A 27,363-nucleotide genomic window follows, 5' to 3' on the forward strand; every position below is an offset into this window, starting at 1 on the left:
TAAAAGTATAAATCTAGTAACGAATTTGTTTAATCCAACAAATTTGTTTAATTTGTTTTTATTATCAAGATTTTAAAGATGCAAAATCTCCTGCATTCTGCAAATATTCTTCATCATCATCTTAATATTAAACTTTATACATTGAAAGTAATAAAGTGTAACAATCAGAATCTTTTTTCATTTCCAAATCAAGATAAGAAAAATCTATTAAGCCATTTAAGCCATTGTAACTATATTCTTAAAGAAAGTCCTACCTTGGATTTAATTATGGGTTTCAAAATAAAAAAAATATATATATTTTTTTAATATTTTTTAATTATTTAATAATTAATTATGATTATTATGAGATTTTCGGTCTGTGGTTTAACTATTAATGCGATTTTCTGTGTTGTAAATCATTAATTAAAAAATCTTAATTTCCTTTCCGAAATTATTGTTACAGGTATAATTTCGTCACCTGAGTTAATAATATTGTAATAATATTGTAATACATGGTACCCAGGTTCTGCAATGCTTGTACTCCATAATTTGCAAACTATTTCCCGTAATTGTTTATTAATTGGAGATAATCCGTCGATTTTTGTTACGAAAATTAAAACTTGAATTTATTGAATTTAAATTAGTAAATTACTTTACCGAATAAAAATTTTATCATGTGGACAAACAAATTTAATTATTATGACAGCTAATTATTTGCATGAAAATTTTTGTGGAGTGCATAAAAATTTGGTAAAATTGGTTAATTATATTTATTATATTTATTATATATATTGATATTGATATATTATTATACGGTATTATATATTATACGGTATTATATATTATACGGTATTATATATTATACGATATATATTATTATCATTATCATTATCATTATTATTATTATTGTTACATTGTTACATGTATTATTATTATTATTATTATATTTAATTATTCCCATCGGATCTTAAAGTTTCAAATTTTTTTGATTATCCATTGAAATAATGAAAAGGTTTTGAAATTTCCGTTAATTGCGTGTTTGCATGTGTCCCGAAATTGAAAAACTCGTGCATTTGTTAATAATCCTTATAAATCCTTGTAGCTCCGGTTTATCTTACCTTGTAACATAGATAAGAATGATTCTTCCTTTTTGAAACAAAATAAAAGAATATTAATTATTTTAGATCTACTCATTTCCAAAATATGAAACATTTTAAGTTTGATCATCATAATTCTGGCCAAAATTGAAGAATTTATTTTGATTCACGTGATTATCATGTTTAAATATCTTTTCTACGTAATAAACTAATAAAGAATAAACATTTGAAATTGGATAATCAGCCAAAATTATTATTCATAATACTGGCCAAAAGTATAAAAGTAAATATTAAAAAAAAAAATCGGGTGATTTTTTTTTTTGGTGTGACAAATTTATTTTTATAAGTTCAGCCCAGGTAATTTTAGTAAAATTTCCTATTTTGTGAAATTTTGTTTACTTTTTCGAATCTTTTTTTAAATTTTTTTTTTTCAACTATTAAACCAAATTAGTTCAAATTCTTGATTTCTATTAATGTCGGTATTAATTCGGTCCGTCATCTTCTCTTAAATAATTAAATTCCCTTTACCTTCATTTTGTCTAGTGCAAAACTTTCTCTGACACAATTATTTAGTCATTGTGTTAAAACGCTTTGTTCTCTAAATTGATTAAGAGAAAGTATAAAGAAAAAAAAGAAATATAAATTTTCCTTACATACAAAGGAATAATTCTAGAGTTTAGTATATATATGTATATATATTGCATTATTTACTTGTGTTACAAATAAGATCAAGTATATAAAAAAATGTAATGTATAACGGACTTTTGCGTAAATCTTATTTAAACTTATAGTATATCCATGTCATAATTAATTTATTGAATGCAGATTATGCAAATGTCTCTCATAAAGAAACAAATTACCAAACAAATTAACGTAAAATGAAGAGTTTTAAAATAAAAAAGGTTATCTGTTATAGAATTTATTCTGATACAAACCACGCGAAACTAAAATCATGTAACAAGAATGAACACAAATCTATCCCTATATAATTTCTATTTATGGTTAGGTTCTTTTGAACAAATGATAGTAATGATAAAATATGACTTTATATTGTTATAAATATAAAAAGAAAATTTGTAACAATAAAAATCAAGTATGAGGTTTTTTTTGATACTTACTCGGTCTTTTTTTGTTCTCACTAAATAGTGTAATTCGTTCATCTTTTCCTTTAATCTTTTTTTTTTCCCTTCTCCCCGATTTCATTACACAAAGCTCTTGTCGACACAAAAATCACAAAATTAGTATTACCCCATCCCTTATTTGTTTCTGGCAGTGCCAGCTTTACTTTATCCTTAAATTAAACTTAAAAAACTTTAAAAAAACTCCATTTCAACTCTACTCTTCTCTTTATTATTTTATTTTATAAACTTGTCTGTGACAGTTTTCTTTTTTTATTTTTATTTTTATTTTTTTTTTAAAAAAAGTAAACTTTAATTTTTAAAAGAAACAAAACTTTATTTTTTAAAAGAAACAAAAAAAATAAAATAATAGTTTTACTTTCGTAAAAACGTTAAAATTTTTAGCTGTAAATTTCATAAATTTCATAAATTTCATAATATTGCATTTCAAACCTTTATTTTTTATTTCACTCAAAACTTCACCTACTTTTATCTTCACTTAACAACAAAAGATAATCATTAAAAGATGTACCTAAAATCTACACATACTCAACTTACGGATGGTGGCCATCAATGGGAAGTTACACTATTTTGTAGTGCTGAATCAAATAGTATAGGATCAGTTGATATTATTCCAAAGTCAAAAGGTGGAAAAGTCGTCCCAAATAATGCTAAACCGAGACCCACTGCCTATACAATGATTTATACTTTATCAAAATATGATCAACCACCATATAAATTTACAGCTACAATAACATTTGATAAAAAGAATACAACGAAAACTGTCAGCGTACCTGCTAATATGGCTACTGATAGAAAGAGAAGAAAAGCTGATGGTAGTGTTGATGATGGTTATGATGATGAACATTCTGAAAAAGTTGAACAACCTCCTCAACCTTCTGAAAAAGATCGTAAAAAAGGGAAAAAATTCTTATGCTTCAATTTTGGTGGAAAATCGAATCCTTTATCGGAAAAAGATGGTGATGTACAACCACCTAAAGGTTGTTGCGCTTGTACTATTATGTGATTGGTAACAGAGATTATCATTAATTGGTATGTAACTTCCCATAGAAAGTAAAGTATTATTCATTTAATGTTAATTATATACTAACTTAAGTTCGTTTTATCATGTTTATCAATTTAAAGATTTATCTTATAGTTGCCTTTGAAGAAATAAGGAGTAAAGAATGACGTTAACGACGGTTGCGCCATTTAAATTCATTTTATCATGAGAGAAGGGAATCAAATGAATTTTTTCACTTTTTTTTAATGACCAAAAAATATATTGATCAAATATATATGACCAAATCCGAAAAAAAAAGAAGAACGATTACACGAATTAATCCAATTTTATCTTTCTTTTATACCGAGAACATATAACCAGTTATATATATATATATATACACATTGACATTTTAACAAATTATTTCAATATTTTAAAATTTTTATAGGTATTTTTTTTTCTTTTTTTATTTTCATTGATCTATTTATTTACAATGGGTTAAAGGAAAAGTGATTCATTGGCTGTTAGTAGATTATATATACTTTTTACCATCATAATAATAATTCATTATTATCCGTTACTTCATATATTTTCTTCTTCCCCGCAAATTTTATTATTTATTATGAATAGGATTAAAAAAAAATCGAATTTTTTTTAAAAAAAAAAAATTCCAAGAATATTAAAATTCAATAACCAAAAAATAATTAATTAACATATCAAATAATAAACATTCGATCTTTTTGAATAATAAATATTTTGAATAATAAATATTTTTGATAATTACTCTTAAATAAATGATTAAATAATTTTAAGTATAATTGTATGTATAAAGTACGTTAATTTACGTAATTTTGTAATTTTGTGTAATTGCGTAAATTATGACATACGTAGTACGTACGTATTTTGATCTATTAAAATTTAATGATAAAGAACTATACCCAAACATGACAACATGATCCGGCTTCTAGAATAAAAATAGTCTTACACAGATATTTTGAAGTCACTTCCTTCAGCTTCCACTGGACACGTGCAATCGGTTATTATTGCGCCAATCAAAAGTGTTTTATAATTATAGATCCAATTCTTGTTTGAAATAGGCTAGTAAATCATCAAATACGGTTAACAGTACAACCGAAAGATTGGATAAATTTACATGCAAATCATATTTGATCATTTTCTTTCGCATAAATTTTTTACTGATAAAATTATTTTAGAACCCATAATAAGCCATTAATCAAGAATTTATTTTATTATTAGTCACGATGAATTCAAGAAAGGTTTTTACAGGTATATACAGTATATACCCTCGAAATTTCTCAATTTTTCTCAAAAGCTCTTTCTCTAAAAATAATACTTTCTCTAAAAATTCATTTTATAACTTTACAGAATTATCTTCAAAATTCAAATGTCATTAAATTGTTTACTTCTAAGGCGAGACTTCTGACAAATCTTTCTCAATTGATGTTGGCAATGAAATCATTGTTATCAACGATCAAAACAGTATTCTAATTAAAATTTAAATTCACATACCGAGTATCTTGTCTCTCGTCAAATGAGTGATGAAAATATTAAACCTGACGCTCTGAAACTTTGGAAGGTTGATGGTAAAAAGGTTGAAAGTAATTAAAATGGTCTTAAAGTGTTTTCTTCTGAAGATGACATTATAACACATCTTGGAGGCGAGCGTATGAAATCTCGATGAAAGTTATTTTACCAAGTATGATTTTGAAAAGAAAACAATTGATAAAGAGGACGTTCACATCATTGTATATATTTCCGCCGCTGCTAGTAAGTGTCTCCCAATGGTTTACTCCACAATTTAAATGTTAGAGTTTTCGTCATATTTTTTTTTAATTTTTTAATTAATGTAGTTATGCCTCGAACAGTTGTGCCTCAAACAACCAATTTTTTGAGATCTAAACTCGACTTTAGAGTGGATACAAAAATAAATGCCAACCGATGGGATAAAACCTGTGAAGCTGGTTGAAACGCTTGGTGCTCGATTTACCTTGTGTGATCGTGAAGACACTATAGAAACTCTTAGGAATGGAGGTGGCACAGAATGTAGTAATGTAAGCTCTTTCTCTCTGAAAATCCACCAGAAGATCGCAACCTTTATCCAATCCCATTCCTAACTGGGTGGGTTCAGGCACAGGAAAAGTCATTATTTGTGGGAGCGTGTTAATATTATTCACTACAAAGTTTTATATTCTGGAGATAAAGATGTTAAATCTAGATTAGGAAAACAGTTTTTTTTGAACGTTACCTATGGAAATGGATCAATGGCATCAGATTTTGACGTGGATATTAAAGCAGAATCTTCGAAAGCTTTGAGGATCTTATACAGTTATTTTGTAAATGGCAACAAAAATCTGAACTTCAACAGGTTTAGAGACATAATCGGGGAAGGAAATACAAATCAGTTAAGATTGTGCTTAGAAACCATTTATGAAAATAAGCTTAAAGAAGATAGAAATATTAATTGTCTTGCAATTATTATCGATATTGATGAAGTCAATAAATTATACCCGACATTTCGTAATCTTGTGTCTATTGTTGGCTCAACGAGTTATCCCTCAGGGAAAGTGTTTTTTTTGATCCAATCTTAACGGGTACTATTGAGAGTCCACTCCGGGAAATTATTACATCCAACCCTTCGGTTTCCATTACGTTCGCTAGATATGAGCCACATGAAAAATTGCGTGATCTTGGTTTTGACGGAAACTATGTTTATAATAATGATCCTTTCAGACGTATGGTTTCTGATATAGGTGGTCAGGTACGAACTATGTGTATAATAATGATCTTTTCAGGCGTATGGTATCTGATATAGGTGGTCAGGTACGAACTATGTGTATAATAATGATCTTTTCAGGCGTATGGTTTCTGATATAGGTGGTCAGGTGCTTTGGAGATGTTTTATAGTCATATTTCACATGCATCTAGAGACCAACATTTTGATAACATTTAATTTAGTGCAAATTATGCACTCAGTTCATTTTGATATGCACTCAGTTGAATTGAACAGTATGGATTCAAAAATCATACCGGCGCAAATCATTCCGGTGCTCGCAAAATTTTAGAAAGACTCTTTGATTTAGTTGGGAATAAATCTATCCTATATGATTCGTTAAAGGAAAATGGAATTTTGACACTTGATGAGCATAAGTTTTATATACGTCTCACATATCTTTGAGTACGATTACTGGTTCAACAGTTATTAGTAGATCAATCAATAAATATTGGGAAATGATGAATGAACAATTTTATTGGCAACAGTGGGAAAATTTTAATATCAAGTTTTGGGCCCTACGCATTTGATTATTTCCAGCACTTGGGAACAAAAAAAATAACACCCCTCATATAGCCTGATTATGGTGAGAACGCAGGTTCAATTCCACTGATCACGGAAATTAAAAGAATTTTACTGTGTGCGCTACAACCCATAGCGTTGAATTGGAGGTTTGATATATATTAGAATATAATGATAAAAATGTGATGAATTTTAGGGAATTCATTATAAAGAAGGAAAAGATAATAAGAATAAATTATTTGAAATGGTAGTAAAGGGAAGTTTATTTTCTAAAAGAATTAGAGATGCGATAAAATTAGAAATTAATGATATTCGATTTGATTGGGAAAATAAGGGAGAATTTTAATGGAAAGAAATAATTGAAAAAATTAAAGAATCTACATATATAAAAATTAATGAAGGATCAGTTGAGGAAAGATTAAAGAAAAAATTGGATAATGGGGGAACCGATAAAAGGAGCAAGTTATTCAAACAGTAAAAAAAAAAATAAATGACAACGAAGATAGATAAGAGTATTTGGCGTACCTTATGAAGGCAACTGGTGGTTAGAAACGGAGGCGAGTCTTCCACCCTTAAACCGGCTATTATCCATCATTTTGTATTCAGACGCGACAACATTTGATGGACTTAGCAAGACATCAGGCTATCCAAAATAATAAACTAGAAAAGAAAATAGATCAACTTACAAAACGAAATGTTGAGCTTAAACAACAAATGAGACGTATTATGAAATATATTGTATGATTGTGGACGTAGATGTAGATATTCCTAATTATAATTCTGTTTGTACGCATCACCTTATTAATCGGATAAATTATAATATGTTAGATAACGACGTAACATTTCATTAATGATAATAGTAAAATTTATAATAATGAGGATGAGGAAGATTCAAAGCTTACATATATACAAAGGATAATCGAAAATTCCTAACTGTCACAGACTCGTCATGGCTTCCCTTTAACATTAAGGGCACATCGGATCTTGCAATATTAAATTTTAAATATTCCAAGGCCAAGAAGCAAAAGGAACTCGATTTATATATAAATATTTATGAAGACATCAAGAATTTAAATGGGCTTATTTCTAATATTAAAAATATGTATGAAAATTATAAGGCAATTCATAGGCAGACGGATATCGAGCAGCCGGCCAAGTGACAAAAAACAATGAAGACAAAAAAAGCACATCGATACGAGCGATACGAGAAAGAATCCGAAGAACGGTCATGAGCTCATTTACAGTCATCTTTACTACTCAATCATATTTATATCTTCGGACCTGCAAACACACTTCCACATCGCTCCTTTATACAGATATAATATTCCGAAGGTGATGGATTTATCTCTTAAACATAAAAGGAAAGCTGATGTTACAATCAAAATGTCCAATACTCGCCAAACCTCTTCCCCTTCCGGCCTACCTGCGTCATTTGTAGTAATATCCTTCGGTATAGCTCCACTAGAGGTTCTGATCAACAAATCCAATCGCTTATAAGGCAAAGAAGGTTGCGAATATCATTATCTGATAGCTGGGCGCAGTAGATATTGATACTGTTTTCAACAGAATTTCTCTCAACAAATGTTATCCTCATCACCCTCAATCCGAAACCTCACAACATTATTTACCTCCCAATATTTATTAATATTTAAAACTTACCTTTACATTCTTTTTGAGTTAAAAATTTCTTATTTCTACAACAATGCTGGTAAGATTCCCGTCAAAACATCATTGCAAACACAAACATGTTTCAAAAAAACGAAAAAAGTGGGAGTATGCGCTATTGTTGACAAAGATAACTTTAATATTTTTATGGAAAGACATATCCCTCTCGTGCCCAATTTGCTGCTGGTAGGTTAATATTTTTAAAGATAATTATTTTTTTTTCTTACTGGAAAATTCACTCTTTTGTAGCCCAAGTTAAAATAATGTCAATACAAATCAGCTGCAAAAAGTAAAGTCCACAAACCATTCGATGAAGAAGACAGCATCATTTGGGGAATTACAAGTTATAAGAGGAAAGATTATTGGATTCTAATTACGAAATTAACACTATGATCGCAAAGTATTGTTTTTGAACGTATAAATAAAAAATTTGTAGATAGTAAAGATCTACGCGCGCGAATCAACAGGTTCTCGAAAGATTTCTTGCCTTATCTAGAATATTAGTTTATATGATGGAAATATTACTTAAATTATGGTAAATTTTTTTATGAGAACGTTTCAAATAAAATTTAATTACAATAATCGAAATATAGCTTAAATTAGAGAAATTAATTTCATTGCTTTATAACATTGATTCAAATAAATTTATTACATATAATCGAATATATTACATGCCATATAATGCGAGTCCCTGCGTAATATTATTTTACATACTATTGCTAATATTAATTTTCTTTGAATCTCTGAAGTAAAACATCCAATATTTCTATGTAAAATTAATATGTATAATAAATGTTCTATCGATCAAAAAAAAAATGTATCTGAAATTTGAATCATTTTCGTGAATGAGATCATTGTAAAATGCCTCTGTAGGATCCATTTTTCTGTTAAAGGAAGTGGAGATCAGTATTTTACAAACCTGTAATAATACGCTAACGTAAAAAAAATTCACCTGCTCTTTTTTTTTAACGCTATTAATTTGTGACATGAGATTTCCGAGCACCAACTTTGAAAAATATTCAGGTTCTTTGATTCACCAGTAATATTTGCCTCCTTCATTTTAGTAACTTGATAAGAACTAATACGAATTCACAATGCTCTAGTCTGGCTACAATGTCGTCTACTCGACAAAATTTTCCCAATTTATTCTCTTCATTAAACTTTTCAACTAACTCGGCTGTTTTTTTAGCAATGTTCTTGTAAAAGGTTGAACGAATTGGTAAGTTTTTTATTTGATAAGTGAAGAAACGTTTGACCATTGATATTTTTCTCGTAGAAAACTCGAGTCTTTTGAATCTACGCAGTTTTCTCTTTGTAAATATGAAACAACACTATTCTTATCATATTCATAAATCTCTTCAAAAGATTTTGTGGTGGCATGGAAAATATCTTTGTTGTTAAAGATGATAAATTCATAACGTAATGAATTTACAAAATGTTCGATTAACTAAACACAAAATTCCCACCTCTCTTAATTATAAAATTATATATTTTAATCGAGACTTAAAAGGCACATTCCAACTGATACAAATTCTATATAGATACTCTCGAGGTACAATTAAATCAAAAAACCATAAATTTTTGTTTAATGATATTACGCCAATACAATCGATCACTAAATATCCTTAAATAAAATTAAATTAAATAATTTTTTTTAAGAGAATTAGATCTTCTAGAAAGAAAAATGTCTTGTATTTTTCTATTTAAAAATAACCCAAAGAAATTAAATTATTCACCGAAATCCATATAAATATTATGTTACTCCAATTTCTTTTAAAATTCTTGTTTTCTTATAAAACAAAGCTCAACTTGACTTTTGTTTAGTTGAAGAAGAAGGAGCTGAAGAAGAAGAAGGTGGTGGAGGTGGAGGAATAGTAATAACAATAGGTGAAGGTTTAGAAGTGGGAGAGGCCAGGAAAGTATTAACGACTGCAAAAACTATAATAGGAGTACAAATTGTTAAAATTGAAATTGATAAAAATGATGGTTCTAAACTTATAATATTGAATAAAAGATATGATAAAATCATATTTGTTATTAAAAATATAATTGTCCATGTTAATGTTGAAAATTTAGATACATCCATTTTCTTTTTTTTTAAAAAAAAAAATTTTTGTAAAAGAAAAATGTACAACACCAAGAAAAATGTATAACACGAAAAAAAGAATCTGATTGTGTGACACTATCAAAATTGCTGCGGTACCACGTGTCACAGGTCTTGATAGTCTTTATTGTGATGCTACTGAAGATGACAATGAGCTCCCCTCTTCATTAATCATCGACCTTCCTATTTGGTAATTTGGTATTACGGACTTGTTCGTCTAGATATAAAGTAAATCTTGATTAATGCTGCCAGTCTGCCACTTCAAAAATATGTGAATGATGAGTATCCGGCCTTTTCCAGAATTCCGTTTTAAATTCGTAATATTTTTAAAAACTTTTCTTACTTTCCTTTTTTAGTTTTTAATCATAATTGTCAGAAAGCGATTAGCCAGAATGTAACCGCTTTCAGCAATAAATTTCAACACTATTTAGATAGTACGCGGAACCTTCTATTACACTCCGATCCATTGAAATTTGATTGGTGTTTGCTGATTAACCGTTTCTAGCCATGCCTGTCCAGATAGATGGTTTCTCGCCCTTATGTATTTTATAATACAATTCATTGTTGTTTTTTACTTACGTACGTCGATAAGCGTTCGAACTTGTTGTTCAGTCTGATTATTACTAGATTCCAAAAAATAAATTTGCGTATAGAGGACCTGTCTAGAGAAATAAGAACTTATATTTACATGGCGAGGAATTTGCGTAAAAATACCCATTTATATATCACGCTCTCTTCACCTAAATTATAATATTTTGATTTCGAAGTGAAATCAAGATCTTTGACGCCATGCCTCATTACTACGTAGGTATCAAAACCAAATGCTACATTTATGACAAGCTAATGAATAAAATATACTAGTAATATTGTATTATTTCATTAAAATCAAGTAGAATTGAATTATTATACAAACCTTCATCTAAACTTCTAGATTCATTTCTAACATTAGCAATATTATACAGTATGTTATTTTTGATTTTTATAAATATCCAATGTTGACAAGGATTAGTATTAAAATCATGTTCAAGACTACTAACATATACTCCTTCACCATTATTATCTAAATTTGTACTGATCCTACATTTATGATATTATAAACATGATTATTTTTACCTTCAACCTTTCGTAATGACCAATGTTGATATGAATTAGAATCATCAGATGCACCAACTTGAAAATGATCACAAACACTAACTAAATTCTTTTCTGATACAGAATTCGCACTAATACATTATAAGAAGAATAAGCATTTTACTAATTACTAATTAAAATTTATCACTACTAGATCAAAAATCGCGAGTTTTTCGAGCGCACGAATTCTCGCTTCCCTTTCTTTCAAACCAATTTCCTGTTCTTTGAGTTCTAGTTCCTTTTTCTAGAATTATCAAATTGAATCAATTCATTAATATAAATTTAAAAAATTATTAAATTAAAAAATAAATATTTTTCTAACTTTTAAATTCAAATCGTTTATAACAACTTTTTATATTTCTTAGTATTCTTTGATTATCTTGTGTTTATTTGCTTGTGGACCTTGATGCAGGTATGGCTTTCAACCCACATGACATATGAAATATTAAGGAAAGTACGTAATTGATTTCTCCTCTAGAAAAAATAGACCTTAACAAACCAAAGAACTTTTAACTCTGTCTCTATCAGCTGGTCATCCTACTGTAATAAGAAAAAAGTAGTTGTCAGAGACTTGAATTCTGTTATAATCTACACAAAGACCTTGTATGGTAAGAAGATAGCAGAAATCTTGTTTCAGCTAAAATTTATATAAAGGAACTTTGTATGATAAGATAGCTCAAAAATCCTGAAAAGCTCACATTGTATGGTAAAAAAAATAACAGAACTATCAGGATTCTGATTTCATTGCAAGAAAGAAATCAATGACACGAATCATTGAATGGTTTAGATTTAATTAAAATTCTTGCCTGGTTAACAAAATCTTCTGGTAAAGATTCCTTTAAAATCGTTTCATAAGAATATTATAAATCTTTATGTACTGTTTTGGCATCACAAGTTTTATAAAGTTTTTTTAAACATAACTTACAAAATCTGGCAATGACCATTTTTCTGTGTATTTTTCCAATTTAATTGTTTATTTGAGGATTTGAGCATTTTGTATAGTTTTTCCCATATCCAAATCTATATATAGACCTTATCTCATTGTTTACATGTATAGCTCGTGTATCTTTATCTGAGTCAGAAGCAATAGGCAAGATTTGCCCACTTCCACCACCCGTATAATGGTTGGCTTTGTAGTGTTTCTGGCATTTTAAAAAATTATGGGATATTGTGTGAAAATATAATGAAAATTTTTACTCTGATGTAATGATCTATGATATTGACTCGGAAAATCTAGATTTATATTTGATATTATATACTGTACTTAGATTATAAAAAAAAATTTATTTGACTGTGTTTTATTACCGTTTAGTTAAGGGATGTGCAAGAAATAATGGTTAATAAAATAATAATGATGATGGCTTATAAAAGTTTAATACTATATATACTGGATATAACGAACCGATCGGTATAAGTGAATACGTTATATAATACTTTAATTTATATACCGAACAGTTCGGTATATAGATTCTATCAATAAAATCAAGTCAAACAATTATTTATTTTTACATGATTAAAAAATTATTAAATGAATTATAAATTATATTGTAGCAAAAGTTTATCCGCGTAAATGATTATCCGATTATCCTATAACCAATTTTTAATTCACGTGTGGCTAATATATTTGATCAATACGGTTAATTATAAGAAAATCGGTTCTGCACTATTTGGTTCGATATAACGAGTTTTTGGTATATCCAGGTTCGTTATATCCAGTGGACTGCGATATCGTCCGTTGAATTTTATCATCACTAATACGGAATAAAGGATCATAAGCCTTCCTCATCCTGTCTGATTTTTTTCCGAGAGCTCTTTTGGTAACCTCTTTGGAGAGAAGCTGATCTTTAACCTCATCATAGAGCTTCTTTAGGGCTTCATGCTCCCCTTTAGTTTTCTATAGTGGGCAAGGCGTTTCTCTAGTTCTTCTCCGAAGAAATAATAGCTCCTTAATAGCTCATGGCGGGCGCTTTTATTTCGCTCTTCAGCATTACAGTAGAAATCTTAAATACAAATCAAAAAAGGTTCGGATACTCTCAATTTCAAGACCTTTTCTTTCGGAATTTCAAGTGGTATCAGAAGATAATTCCCGAATAAACGTTAAAGTGACCTCTTGAACAGGTTTCTTTTGGCTACTGTATCAAACTGTATGGTTGGTGAAGTTAGGATGAAGCTTTCGTTCATTAAGTTGGATAGGGTTGAAATTCCACTCGATTGCGATGATTGTGAATTTTGTATAGTAAAAATGATTCTATGATGACTACATTCTTTCTTGGTAAGCAGAAGCTTTTTTTCGATACATATCCTGTAATAGATATGGCCACATCTGAGGTTAGTAATCACCTTCGGAAGACGCGTTAAAATTTCATTGTTGCATTCCGAACATTGGTTTAGCTCTGGAATTTCTTTATCTCTGCGAGATTTTTTATATATAAGTCCTACTAGCTATGATAATGATGATGATGTTATAGACACTTTTAAGAATAAACTATATTGATTACTAATCTTCTCATTAAACTTTTCCTGTCAAAATGCCGATAACACAAAATCGAAAGATAATGAATTTAAAAAGGATAAATTGAACCATTCGTGTTGCCCAATTCAACACAATCATTATCCAGAAGCTGTTTCTTTAATAAAGCTATTGTTTTATCACGGCTTTTAATTCTTTCTTGCGATTCAACAATATCTATCTGTGTCATTTATTAAAAATTATAGGCGAATTCAATTTTCAGGCAAAAAAGTTTGCAAAGAAACTCTGGTAGATATAATTAAACCACTTAAGCCCGACTATAAACGTATTATTGATACACTCCCGAAGTCTTGTTATCAGAGACTCTCGTGTATCCCGACAGAATTTCCGGGAAGTCTAATCGAATTGAGTAGTATTTAAGACACACATTAGAAGTTTATGAAAAATCATTAAACCGGAAACGACGCAAAACAACCATGGATCAGAAAAAGTTATTGTATTCCCGAAGCTGGCCAGAATGTAATGCACTCTCGGATTTATCAGTTTCATATGCAACGCGAATAAAGAATATAAAAGCTGGTTGGCACAAATAAGAATAAAAGCGAATTATTGAGTTGAAAGTGGTATAAGTAATACTTTCCACGGTGACGTTAAAACAATAAGCTATTAGCTATTTCTCGTTTTTTTATTTGAAACGTAAAAGGTAAATTAACGAAAGAAATGAGTAAAAATACCGAGTTGAAAAAGTATGAGTAGTCGTGCAATACTCCTGCATCCAATAATTCCTACGATAATAGTAAGTATAACGTTATACGAGTATTATAAATTAGTTCTCTTGATCACATGTCCCACATATATATAACGCAAAATACGATAAAATTAGCTAAGACTAAATAATAAAAATAACAATCGCTAGGTAATGACTACGCTATTATTGCTAGTGTTACCAAAATTTTTGCTTGAGATAGAATTAATCAAAGATTATTGTTAGGGTTGCCCATGAAATAGTTGAAGATCGAACAAGTCACATGATGTAGTACGCAGAAATCCTATGATTATGGCTGAGTTTATTATAATATGAAACATTTCTTATAATATAATTTAGTTTTATTAGTTATTTACATTAATTAACCACTTTTAGTATTATTAGTACTTTTGACTCATAAGTATTCAATTATAAGTATCAGTTTAATTATTATAACCTTAGGAAATTGCTTTATTAGTTTAGCTAGAGAAGTTTCTTGAACTTTACATAGTTGATGAATCATATAGACACATAGAACTTATACGAAATAGCAATAGGAAGGTTTCTACAGATAATTGCAATGGAAAAAGGACAATTGATTGATTAATCATATTAGTATAATAGGATAATATTGATATGTTCAAACTGTCATGTGTGCAAATGTAAACATATATAGAGCAATATTTTCTTTTGAATAAAGGTTGTTAACACCTGGGTAATCTAACAGTGAGTTTAGATTGTGTTATCCGAAGTATTGTGTTTTTGTATGATTTGTTGTTAGTTTTTCTTTGTAGTAAACTTTTTGCGTGTTTTATTTGTTTTACCTTTGTGTTTGTTATTATTTGTTTGATAGACTTCTTTCTTAAGAAACTCTTACATTGTTTACCATCATTATTAATTTTCTACTGAGAATTATTAGTGATACTCTTATATTTGATCACAATATTATCAAAACACTTATCATTTTATTACTTGGCCTTTTTGTCACGACTGTTCACTTTAACATCTCTGACGTTAGTTATCACTCCAGACCAAATCGGTGATAACACTAGCAATAGGAAATTGTTGATCAGGATATAATTGAATGTTAGTGTATTCCGATAGCACATATAAAAACAAAGGATACGCGTTGAAAAATTTGTTTGCCACATGGAACTTGTTTATTGAATGAAAATCTGTTAAATAACTACTCGTCCGGAATGTGTTGAGGATGGCAAATTAGTACTGTACAACTGTTGTCGATGTCAGCTATCACACAATGTTGTATGAATCTTTGATTTATGTGAATTTATCACGTATACTAGTTTTTTGCTCAGATAATGATAAATTTTAAAGATGAAATCTTGAGAGCAGAAGGGTATTATAACATTTGACAAGAAATAAATGTTCGTAAAAAAGTAGTGACATCATGATAAAAATAAAAAGTAATATACAATTATCTAAGAATCTATCGCATTTAAATCACAATCTTTTTCGCAATTTGACAAGTTGGAATCTTCAATCTCTATTTTTTCGCTTGTTTCTCTTTTTTTGTGATAAAAAATGGTAGATACATTGTCGAAATCAATGATATTGAGTCCTGAAATTACTTTGCGAATTTCTGGCCGATTATCTGTTTGGTGCTCAGCGCTTACTTTTAGTAAGCTCGTGGGCACCAGCTTTTGCTGCAGTCCCGCGATAGGACTGGTTGGCAGCTGTGCGTGTTATATCTCAATTATCTTTTAGTATGATATTAATTTATTTTTAAAAAAAAAAAAATATGAAAACTTTATCTGTTTGATATTTTATGAACGAAAACCACATTTATTTTTCACACGTTTCAAGAATTACTAAGAATGGGTATTAACATAAATTTTAATAATGAAGCAATTCTACAATGTATATATTATATATTATTGTTAGATCCTGACAGTGCACACATGAGGTTCGATAGAACTGACGGGTGGTTTATAGTTAACAATTTGTTTAATATTTTTTTCTTTATTATTAACTAAAAATAATTGTATTAATTATGATGAAATATTCTATCCTTTATTTTTTAACTACAAATACATTAGATTATTGAAAATTACAAAAAAAAAAACAATTCTTATTGGTTCTCTAGTTAATCGGTTATGTAATCGATAATTGACCTGTTAAGGTTTTAAGACTAATATAATTTTTGATAATTTAAAATTAAAGAATGATATATAAAATGATAATTAAGAATTTGACGAATGCTTGGTGTAATTTTACAAAATTTCAGTAATTAGACTAGTCAAATAAATGTTTATTCAAGAATCACAATTAAATATAAAAAATCATTTTGTATTACTCGAATGAATAAAGTCAATTTTAGATGTACCGCACCTTTTCTTTCAGTGTCGTACACCACAAAAAATTAGTCATTATCGTTATTTGTTTCATCGTCAAAATTTTTTATGACGTCCACATACATATATCACATTTAATTTACTATAATAGCAAAGGTCGTGACATTCATTGGATGAAAAAATAAATACGGTATTGTGTTTCAATTGATATGCGTCTTTGGGATTCGTAGTTTTGAACTGAATTCCATTTTTATTTACTTGTAGTCTTGTACTACGGCGTATTAATTTATATTATTGTGTTACACTTTCTATATACATTATTTTTTAATAAATTTATATAAAAGGAAACATTTATTTTCGTTGGTCAATTCATCACAATGTATAAAGCAATCATCCTGTTTCATTTTATTAATTTGGACATCTTTCTTATTGATGATAATTAATTTGGGCAAGACATTGCTGATCGAGATTAATTATTTCACAAAATTAATCCATACGTTTTTCGCAGAACGAATGAATTTATAAGTTTCTATATTGCTTGTGGAATTTTATTTTTGTCTCATCTTGACCAAATTATTTTTAGACGCTTAAATTAATTGACTACATCGCCATGTAAAATCTCTATATAAACCGTTGAAATTCCCTTTAATTTCGATAATACATTTGTATTAATTTAGGAAAGTTTACAATTTGACTTTTTAAATAATTTTTAAAACAATTTTTTAATAATGAAAAGAAAATCTCTTAAACTTTCTTCGATCATTTTTTTTTGCCTGTTAGGATTGCTAGTATTGACTGTTATTGTTGATGCTCATAATAACCACCATAATAAACACCATTATCATGATAAACATCATCATTGTAAACATAATAAATGTAAAACTATAACTACCACTACGACAAAAACTTCCACTGTAACCTCTTCAACTTGCAAACCCACTCCCACCCTTAAAAATTCTAAACTTAATTGTCCTGATCATCGAAAGTACGATGAAAAAAGCTGCGGTCATGGCCATAATCGTCATTGTACAAAAACTGTCACTTGTACGCGTACGAAAACCACGTGTGTTACTCCACCACCCACTTGTGTTCCTGCTGGTGGGGAATGCAAACTTGTAGATCCAGGTGCTTGCTGTAATCTAACTTGTGAAAGCGTTGCCGGAGATGTCGGAAAATGCTTATAACTTCAGCAACGGTGGTACGTGTCCTTAATGGGTTTTATGGGTATAGATTATTAACAAAAAGATACTTGAATTTTTTGTGTATTGATCATATATATGATATTCTACTTTTATTTGTAATATTAGCTTATAACTTTATAGAATAAATAATTGTATTATTCCTTTCAAATTAATAAAATTAATAAAATAAAGTTCAAATTAATTTAAATTATATTTGCTAGAATATGATAATGCTTTGGATTATAATTAATTGTTTATTTAGTATGAATTGTATAAATATATCTTGGGTAAAGTATAAATTTTGCAAGGACAAGCCAATTGATCGATGATCAGTGGAAAGGAACTGCCATCTTATGGCCTAGGCGCCTGCAAAATATGAAATATCATATTACGTGATATTTCATATTTTAATTCCCTTTAAATGTCCGCTACTCATTCATTGCTCTTTTATATAAACATCAATAAAGAATTTAATTTTTTTGCTATATCAAACAAATCATGAAATTAATATTATGTTGAAAAGTAATAAAATGGGTAAAAAAAGCAAAGGTCTTGAGAAAAATTAAGATAAAATATGAATTTAAGAGTATTAAAAAACATTATTGTTCGGATTCTTGTTTTGCACCAACTTCATTGTAAAGATTATTTAAAATATATTTCAGTTCAGTTGTGATTATTTAAATTTAAAATACATTTCAGAGTCCAAATAATACATTTCACTCAACTCCGGTGAGTGATATCTCATGTCTTGAATAATGTTGATCGTTTCTTGTTTGTCGTATTGAGTGATTCTCACATCGTCTTTTTCGTATAGCGCTTTAGCGGCTTTTAGGCGACGAATTTTTTTCTAATCGCAAAATAACATGGGTAATACCATAAGTCCATAACTACTTATATATATACCTTAGAATATTGAAGGTGGCATTACGAGAAAAAAAAAAATATTTCTTATTTTTTTTGAAAGAAAAATAATCATTTACCAAATTCTCTGATCAGCTGATACTCAGTTGATAGTCGACTACCTGTACACTAATTCTAATTTTACAAATCTCGCTCTGACCTAATATATAAGCCTTTCTAAAAAATAGTTTCATAAACATGTACTGCACGTAGTGCAGAAGTATCATTTTTGATTCAGTTTGATCACATGATTTTTACATCCACGTTTTCCATTTTTGCTATTTATCCTGGGGACTTGGAAATATCATCCTATGTCTGCTAATACAGGAATCTTCAACCAAGTATTTTTACCAATTTCGCGTGCAGTATCTAAGCAATTAGATAAATTGCGGTGTTCCTTGATGTTTATAATGTTATCTATAAGCCAAATATCAGAAGCATGTGCTTAAATTTGAATCATGTAGAAATCTATATGTGCTTCATATCGCTTATAAATTTGAAATATAATTATGAAAATACTTCAATTCATAATATTTTTAATAATATTACTAGGTGGTTGATTTGTTGACTGGTATTAAATAATAAAAATTGTTGAATTCTTTTTAAATTCAGTTTGAATTTATATAGAGTTCTGTTTCTTACAAAAGGATTAGTTACTGAAAGTTGTCTTAAATAATAATCCAAAAACAGTTTCTATTAATAGTTATCTTATAAGCCAATGACAATTTGCTATGACTGCCATTTTTTTTCTTTTATTTGAAAGAAAATAAAGGGAAAAAATGATAACAGATCAAGATAGGAATATTGATGGATTAGTTCTTTTATTTAAATATATGTCTACTTGTTTTTCAAAAAAGGCTTAGTTTGGCTTGGTTTAGTTAACAACTGTTTTATTATCCGGTATTTTATAATTGATGATGGTCAAAAATATCATGTGTATCATGGTTAGTTGGTTGCATCGCGAATAACTAACGCTAGCTTGTTATATTGGGAATTAAATTTGACTCCTGCGGAGCCGGATCAACCAATCAAATTAATAATATTATAATCATGTGATTTATTAAGTGTAAATAAGATTTTGATCCTAGGCTTATGCCTTACTATTGGGCTTGGAAAAACATGTGTAAATTGTAACACTAGACCCATAAAAAAATTTTTTTTCTTTTTATTTAGATCTAAACGTTATTATATCTACGTTGTAATTTTGTTAAACAGTAATTTTCACATCAAATGATCATCAAATGAGTCAGTAGTACGATATGACAAACTAAATACAATAAAGAAAAAATATTGGGACAAAAGTACTGTACATTACGCAAATAAGATACAGTATTTTCAGTCGTTTCTGTGCTTTTGCAATGAAATAACTGCACTTGCCATTTTTGTTCGTACAGATTCTGAGAACTTTACTATCATGATTAATTGTTAACTTATTCAATGTCTCATAAAGGTATATCAGAATATCGATTATTGGAATAATAAACGAAACCGGATGAAAAGTTAATGTTAAGTGTGTTAATATAGATAGTTTAGATAAATGAAAAATTGATGTGGCTCATCATGATTTTTAACGCGTATGCTGTATACAGTATGATGCGTATTTATTATTCGATTTCTTTGTGTAATTCCGGATGAATAGGATTATAGTAGAAAAAAAAATCGAGTTTACTATTAAAACTAGCGAACTATTTATGACCTTTATCACACATCCATTGCATCGGAACACAGAGATTGATGTATTCTGTAGAAAGGCATTCACTACCACGTTCTCGTGCAATACTAATTGCTATGTCAACATTAAAATATCGGCACTGTTGACACCAAGTTCCTTTAATAATATATTACTAAAGCCTTCCATTTATGCCCTTTTACGCATTGTCATTCAAGAGGATCCTGCCTGTTAATATATTCAGCTACAAGGCAAAAACCTCCTTTTTTCCCACAAGTATTTGCATATCCATAATGGTTCGAGTTCGGGTAAGGCGATTTGCAGGGCATTGTGGACACCATGATTTTATTCTAATTATACATTCTCATTCTTTTATTGAAATTCTCAAGTTAGAAAATAGCTATATCGAAACTTGTAAAAATATTATCATAATCCGCAAGGATTTGAGGCAAGTATTTCCATCGTATGGTTTTATTATGATGCCAAATAGACGGTCCCACAAATGGGAGGAGTATGGGAGAGCAGACCATCAATCGTATAGATTTTGAACTACGAAAAAAAATCTCGTTAAGTCCAAACTTAATTTAAAAATTAATTTTCGGATAACATTTAATTTTAAGTAAAATGTATGAATAAAGAGACTCAATATAATAGTATAAAAATTTAGAACAAAACCGAAAACCGAAATCCGCATAATTTTTATAATATTTTTAGATAATAGTAATACTGTATAACGTCATAACCCAATTATTCTATATATGTATTTTTCTATTACGAAGTCACTGATCGATTTGGACGTCAAATTTATGACCGAGGGAGCGAGGTCTGACCGCAACTTTGAAATCCTTTAATCTAAATGGTTTGTGGTGAAAAATTCAACTGCATTACTAACAGCGTATTAAAAGTCATGAGAAAACGAATCAATGATCAAAAATACAGAATTTAAAAGTATTCCACCATTTAAAGATGATTATTTCCGGGAAAAAAAACAATAGTAATGGTAAAAATTAACCATGTACCAATAACACCATACAAAATACTCAGAACCGGATTATTTTAGGTTTTAATGGATATATCAAACTTTAAAATATTTCTGATTAACATACTTGAGATAATGCGAGCAATAAATGCATTTTACGAATGTTTTAGATTCTTTTATTCACGAGAGTATTTATATCGAGAATATGTGTTACAAACTATATTTTAGGATGATGATTTTCAAAATAATAATAAAATAATGACAAACAATTGCGATTTAAAGTAAAAACACCTTTATTAGAAATATAATTTTATAAACCTTAATTGCTTTTTATTTCTTATTGCCTTATCTTAATTATAAAAAACTTATTTTACATAAAAAAAATTAAAAATATAATCCTACCCCAGACAATAAAAACAATTATGGTTTAATATTTTTAAAGATTTTTCAATTTAAAATTTTCGAGATTTCCATTTTAGGATCTCTTTTAATTTCGGAACCATTGTTATATTGAGGGGAATAGGATACATCGTGATTAATTCCGGAAGGATTTCTTCCCTTTTGCCTTTTTTTCGAGTGCCAAAAATTCTTTACTTTATTTTCGGAGCGTAATTTTCCAAATTTATCTTTCATCTCCTGAATTAATTTTTTCCAAGGGATTTTATCAGCAGATGGATTCTGAATTTTATATTTTTTAACCCATTCGATCATGTATAATTTCTCAATCTCATCAAAAGGATCGTGACAAACTAGAAAAAAAAAATTTTAAATCAAATTATAATAAAAAAATTTAAGAGATAAAATGTACTTACGACGTGGATAGAGATTATTTGTCCAACTAAAAATTATAAATAAATAATAATAAATTTTAAATTTTTTAAAGAGAAAATTTTTTTTAAAATTAATTATGATAAAATGAAATAATAATACCGTTGACGAATCCTTTTTGGGCTAATTCGTTTATTCATTTTTTCACTAACTAAAGTATTGCAATTAGGAAGATGTCCAAATACTTTCATATATTTTTTAATCTCATCATCATCCTAAAATTTTTTTTAAAAAAAGAAATAATAATTCAATAAATTTTTTTTATTTTTTTTTAAAAAAAAAAATTTGGGACATACTTCTTGATTAAAACGAATTCTTGATTGATTAGCCATTTTTTTTTTAGTGGACTTTTTTTGTTGTGATGATGATAATGATTGAAGAGTAGGAAAGCACTGACTTTATACAATTTTTTAGATAGCAAAATTATTGAGGATTATCTTTAACTTTTTAGTCTAAAGGTCTGTCGTCAATAGTCATTGAAGGGTCATATGAAATGATTGAGAATATTCATTTTCGCTTATTCGTGTCAATACAGTACTTGGGGAACAAGGGAATCGGATCGGATTCTATTATGCATTATGTCAATTATAATTATAAATTATGTCAAATTATAAATTGTCAATGTTAATCTGTGATACGTGTCACCAAAAATCGTCAAACTTTAATTATTACTTCTCAGTAATCAAAAATCCAAATATGGAGCAATAATGAACTAAATGAACAATGCATTTCTTATCTGATAAGATAAAATAATCTCTTGTCTTTTTTTGGACTGCAATAAGGACAGTCCAAATGATAAATCGATCGAGAGAAGTCATTCTTAATTTGGATTAATGATTTTTTAGAAAAAAAAAAAAATATTTCTCTTATTTAACAAATGTAAAAAAAAATATTTTTTTTTATTTTATAAAAAGATTCTTCTTATACAATTTTCGTATAACTTATATACAATAATTAATAATTATTAAAATATTCTTTTAACATTTACATTATTTTACACTATCAAAATGTTTAAATATAATGTTTATAATAAATCCAAGTAAACTACAAGTTCATGAACTCATTAATTTCGGAATTATCATTGTTTCTCATTAAAGAGATTGAAAACAATGATGAGACATTATAAATGAACAACAATGGAAAATTTCTGAAGATCGTTCTTCAATTCAAATGGTACGCCCAACTCTAATTCCCGAGTGTGTATCACATTGCGTGCAGTGTCATCTACTTCGATGACGCAAAAGCAACAATTGTATTATATAAAATATTTTGTTGTATTGTAAATGAAATCATGCGTACATCAGGTGGTAATATCAATTATTTGCGTCTTTGCGTAATATCAAATTATTTCATTTATTTGCGCCTTTGAATTGCCCAATATCTTTATTCTGTTGATTCGGAAAAATCCGAATTTTTATTTAAATTAGATTATTTGCTAAAATAATTTATACACGTGAGCGTTAAATATGAAATACCTCAAATAATTTTGTGTTTCATGTCATCAAATGTAGTTGGAGAGTATTCCTCCCCAAGAAATGTCGTCCTTTTCTTAGCACTCAATTGTTAGGATACAACAAAATTATTTGAGGGTTAGGGTATAAAGTAGCGTAATTATTGAAGAAAAAAATATATATTTTTTTTCTTTCGTTAAAACTTGATGTGAGGTCGAAAGAGTTTGAAAAACTCTTGTATTTATATTAAATTGATGAATCTATATTTAAAAAGTTCGAAAGGTAAATGAATGTTTGTCAAACTGCCTTTAACGGCATACATGTTGCTTAAAAGTTATTCAAAATTTCTAAATCTATTAAAAGTTCTTTGAATTTCATTTTTAATGATGATATACATCATGCAGTAAAAAAAAGCTTTCAATTTTTTCCATAAAAATAACACATGAAAGATTTTGGTACATCCGGCAAAAAATTTTTCCGTATGTCTTTGTATGTCTTACAGCATATATCATAAAGGGAATTTTTCCAGAATTCCAGATGGAAAGTTTAATTACGCTATAAGTTAATTTATGAATCATAGTAAAAAATTCATCAATGAATAAACAAAAATACTTTCAAAAGTTTACGTGTTAATTAAATGACATAGGATTTCAACTTAATCATAGGACGAAGATTCCGTAGTCAGAATCATTATCGTTAACAAATTCTGTACCAGATTCCGATTCAGATTAATTTTCTTCGGTTTCGTCAGCTACATACATCTCTTTACAAACTCGTTGTGAAGTAGAGATTCGCTTTTTGTCTTTTCATGACTTTCATTGTCACTTTCATCATCAAATTTATTGCGCATGATGAAAGACACAATGAAAAAAAAAAATACCACTACTTTATCACTTGCGGGCTATGTATTAAAATTATAATAAAATATAATTATTTTGTATTTTGAAGTTTTGTGATTGTTTATTATTTGATTTCTCAATTTCTCAATTAACAATGATGAACGTTTTCTATAAATGTTAATGTTTCATGAATGGCGAAACATGCAACATGCATAATACCGGTATTATGGTATTACGCTAAGCGGCTAAGCTAAGCCGCTAAGATGTATGTTGCACAACGTAAAATCTAAGATATTATTTTACGCGCTTTATATAGTACACGTCTAATTTTGATTTTTAACTTAAGAAAGAATTACCATAAGTTCTTTTAGCTCTACATACTTTGGTTACGATACTAAGTTCTATGACCTAAGTCTAACTTTGGTAAAATACACTAATCAGTTCAACTTTCTAGCTCTCGTATCCTACTTTACGAAATTATAAAGTCATTACCGGACTGAATCGAAATGTTCTTTCTGTCTGTAAATTCTGTATGATTTTGGTCTTGCTTGGATAGCTCAGGGCGCCCAAACTTTGTTGTTTGTAAATACCATATCTTCTATACCATGCTCCACCTTCTGAATTCTGATTCCTTGGTGTTAACTGAAATTCACGATATGGTTTCCAATTTGATAAAGCAAAAAAGAAAGGTAAGCATCTTTAAATTTTGGTGTGCGGTTGATAATATATTTTATTAGTTACAGGCTGTCGCTTGAAGCTTTAGGTTTCCGGTTATGGGTAGTAGCTATATAGAATATATTTTTAAGCGTTAAGGGTTCAACAGTTCCTAGCACCAATTCCTCTCCCTTTTTACGTCCTATTTAATACATACATGCATATTTTTTTCTTCTTTTTTTTTTATATTTCTTTTTATATTTCCTTCTATTCAAGTCGTATTTTCATTTTCCCCACTTATTATGTTTACTGAGTATATTTCCCATATACTCACCCTTTCTCTCTTTCTCTCTTTCTTCTTTTTCAGAATAAAACGCGAAAAAATCCAAATCTCCTTCTTTTTCTCTTGTACCAACACTATCACCAGCAATACCAACACCAACACTAGCAACAGCAACACCAACACCAGCTTCACCAATAACAACAACTACAGCAATAGTAACAACTACATCATCATTAAGATCAAGGAAAAGGAAAATGGATAACATAATCTTCTTTCTCCGTAAATAAAAAATATAATGCATTAACATTTCCTTCCAAAAATTTTAATAGTCAAGGAAACGCTGCAAGATGAGGAGTTTGATCATGAAACCTGATATAATATATAAAAATAATATCAAAAGAGACAAACGTTATATATGGAGCGAAAATTAAGATGAAGACTAAAGATTAGATTGAGGAGGACAGAGGTGAACCTGATCTTATTATCCTACTGTACATCATAAAGTAGACGCGTAGAGACGAAATACAAGATACTTCTAAATCAACTACGTGTGGGTCACCTTGTTTGTAAAGAAATTTAAAAACCGGAAATCTTCCTTAAATAACATGTAAGTGTTCGGTTTTGTTACACAATAATTTGATTATTTATTTTCTAGCTAATTTTAACTTCAGCATCAGTTCTAAACATAGCTCCAGAGGACTTACCTACCCATCAGATAACAGCAGTAGGAATTGCATCAGCATCAAATACTGCTGTTATCAGCGAACTTGGTGTACAAGTTGAATGTACAATTTCTGATTATTTATCAAAAGAGAAGGCAGTTGAACTATATTGATCCGCAAATTGGTGAAAAATGTATTTATTACGAATTTAAAATGTATTTAATCATTTATTGTGCGGTATTTATTTATCAATTAAGGATTTGTATTTACCAATTAATGATTTGTATTTACTTTAAATATACATATATTTTTTTAATTTAATGCAAATTTAACGAATTTAAATTTAATATAAATTTAACACGTTATTTAAGAACCCAAAAGTCTCTTATAGTAAGGTGAATGTTGAAGAAGAGTATCCTGTTAAATTCAGAAAACCTTTTCATCCTCGTCCCTAAAAGCGTAGTTTCTATTGTTTCTAATAATAATAAAATTTGGGATAATTTATTTATAGACAATTGGCTTATGGTCCAGTCCAGGACAAATTCGACTTACTGGACTGGACCTAGACAAATATATATTATTTTAATAATTTGTTATAAAAGCTAACAAATACACTATTAAATATTTTTATGTTTCATATAAAATACATAGGGTAATTTTTGAGATTTTCGTGCACCTTTGGTAATCTTGTTGTACCCTCCGAAGTGGTTAAATACATTTGTGCCCGGGTGCAAGTTAGACGTGCATATTTTAAAGGTGTTGGAATGCTAATACTGGATGAAGTAGGCTGGAAGTTATAGCATAATGCATTACTTAAGGATTGGAACTGATCTATTGTTAATTTAATATCATCATAAAGTATAGTATAATGAGATGGACGTGCTGTTCCTTGATTTGCATAGTGTGACTGGAGATAAAAGTCGTTAAGTGTGGGGTGAGTAATTTTTTTGTCAACAACCGTTCCAACAAGACAGTTTCCA

General features: G+C 28.6%; 8 protein-coding genes across 8 annotated transcripts; 4 read left to right on the plus strand and 4 right to left on the minus strand.

Annotated features, from left to right (window-relative positions):
* Positions 1-2,720: 2,720 nt before the first annotated feature.
* On the plus strand, positions 2,721-3,363 carry OCT59_019021 (uncharacterized protein; the record flags this gene model as incomplete). The annotated part of the gene is made up of 3 exons (XM_066135760.1): positions 2,721-3,179; positions 3,232-3,247; positions 3,341-3,363. The coding sequence occupies 3 exons, from the start codon at positions 2,721-2,723 to the stop codon at positions 3,361-3,363; spliced, it is 498 nt and encodes a 165-aa protein (XP_066005019.1).
* Positions 3,364-4,749: 1,386 nt separating this feature from the next.
* Positions 4,750-5,184, plus strand: OCT59_019022 (uncharacterized protein; the record flags this gene model as incomplete). The annotated part of the gene is made up of 3 exons (XM_025325530.2): positions 4,750-4,809; positions 4,916-4,985; positions 5,069-5,184. The coding sequence occupies 3 exons, from the start codon at positions 4,750-4,752 to the stop codon at positions 5,182-5,184; spliced, it is 246 nt and encodes an 81-aa protein (XP_025180798.2).
* A 59-nt stretch (positions 5,185-5,243) lies between these two features.
* OCT59_019023 (uncharacterized protein) lies at positions 5,244-5,806 on the plus strand (the record flags this gene model as incomplete). The annotated part of the gene is made up of 2 exons (XM_066135761.1): positions 5,244-5,269; positions 5,347-5,806. The coding sequence occupies 2 exons, from the start codon at positions 5,244-5,246 to the stop codon at positions 5,804-5,806; spliced, it is 486 nt and encodes a 161-aa protein (XP_066005020.1).
* Positions 5,807-8,941: 3,135 nt separating this feature from the next.
* On the minus strand, positions 8,942-9,234 carry OCT59_019024 (uncharacterized protein; the record flags this gene model as incomplete). Its single annotated transcript, XM_066135762.1, has 2 exons — positions 8,942-9,059; positions 9,128-9,234. The coding sequence occupies 2 exons, from the start codon at positions 9,232-9,234 to the stop codon at positions 8,942-8,944; spliced, it is 225 nt and encodes a 74-aa protein (XP_066005021.1).
* Positions 9,235-9,979: 745 nt separating this feature from the next.
* OCT59_019025 (uncharacterized protein) lies at positions 9,980-10,261 on the minus strand (the record flags this gene model as incomplete). Its single annotated transcript, XM_025316312.2, has 1 exon — positions 9,980-10,261. The coding sequence occupies one exon, from the start codon at positions 10,259-10,261 to the stop codon at positions 9,980-9,982; it is 282 nt and encodes a 93-aa protein (XP_025180797.1).
* A 7,404-nt stretch (positions 10,262-17,665) lies between these two features.
* Positions 17,666-18,121, plus strand: OCT59_019026 (uncharacterized protein; the record flags this gene model as incomplete). Its single annotated transcript, XM_025325529.1, has 1 exon — positions 17,666-18,121. One exon carries the CDS (start codon positions 17,666-17,668, stop codon positions 18,119-18,121), a length of 456 nt encoding a protein of 151 aa, XP_025180795.1.
* Positions 18,122-22,113: 3,992 nt separating this feature from the next.
* OCT59_019027 (uncharacterized protein) lies at positions 22,114-22,826 on the minus strand (the record flags this gene model as incomplete). Its single annotated transcript, XM_025331887.2, has 4 exons — positions 22,114-22,415; positions 22,479-22,504; positions 22,597-22,709; positions 22,791-22,826. 4 exons carry the CDS (start codon positions 22,824-22,826, stop codon positions 22,114-22,116), a joined length of 477 nt encoding a protein of 158 aa, XP_025180794.1.
* A 2,896-nt stretch (positions 22,827-25,722) lies between these two features.
* OCT59_019028 (uncharacterized protein) lies at positions 25,723-25,986 on the minus strand (the record flags this gene model as incomplete). The annotated part of the gene is made up of 1 exon (XM_066135763.1): positions 25,723-25,986. One exon carries the CDS (start codon positions 25,984-25,986, stop codon positions 25,723-25,725), a length of 264 nt encoding a protein of 87 aa, XP_066005022.1.
* Between the last annotated feature and the right edge of the window lie 1,377 nt (positions 25,987-27,363).

Source organism: Rhizophagus irregularis, chromosome 28 (genome assembly GCF_026210795.1).
Source record: "Rhizophagus irregularis chromosome 28, complete sequence".
NCBI lineage: Eukaryota > Fungi > Glomeromycota > Glomeromycetes > Glomerales > Glomeraceae > Rhizophagus > Rhizophagus irregularis.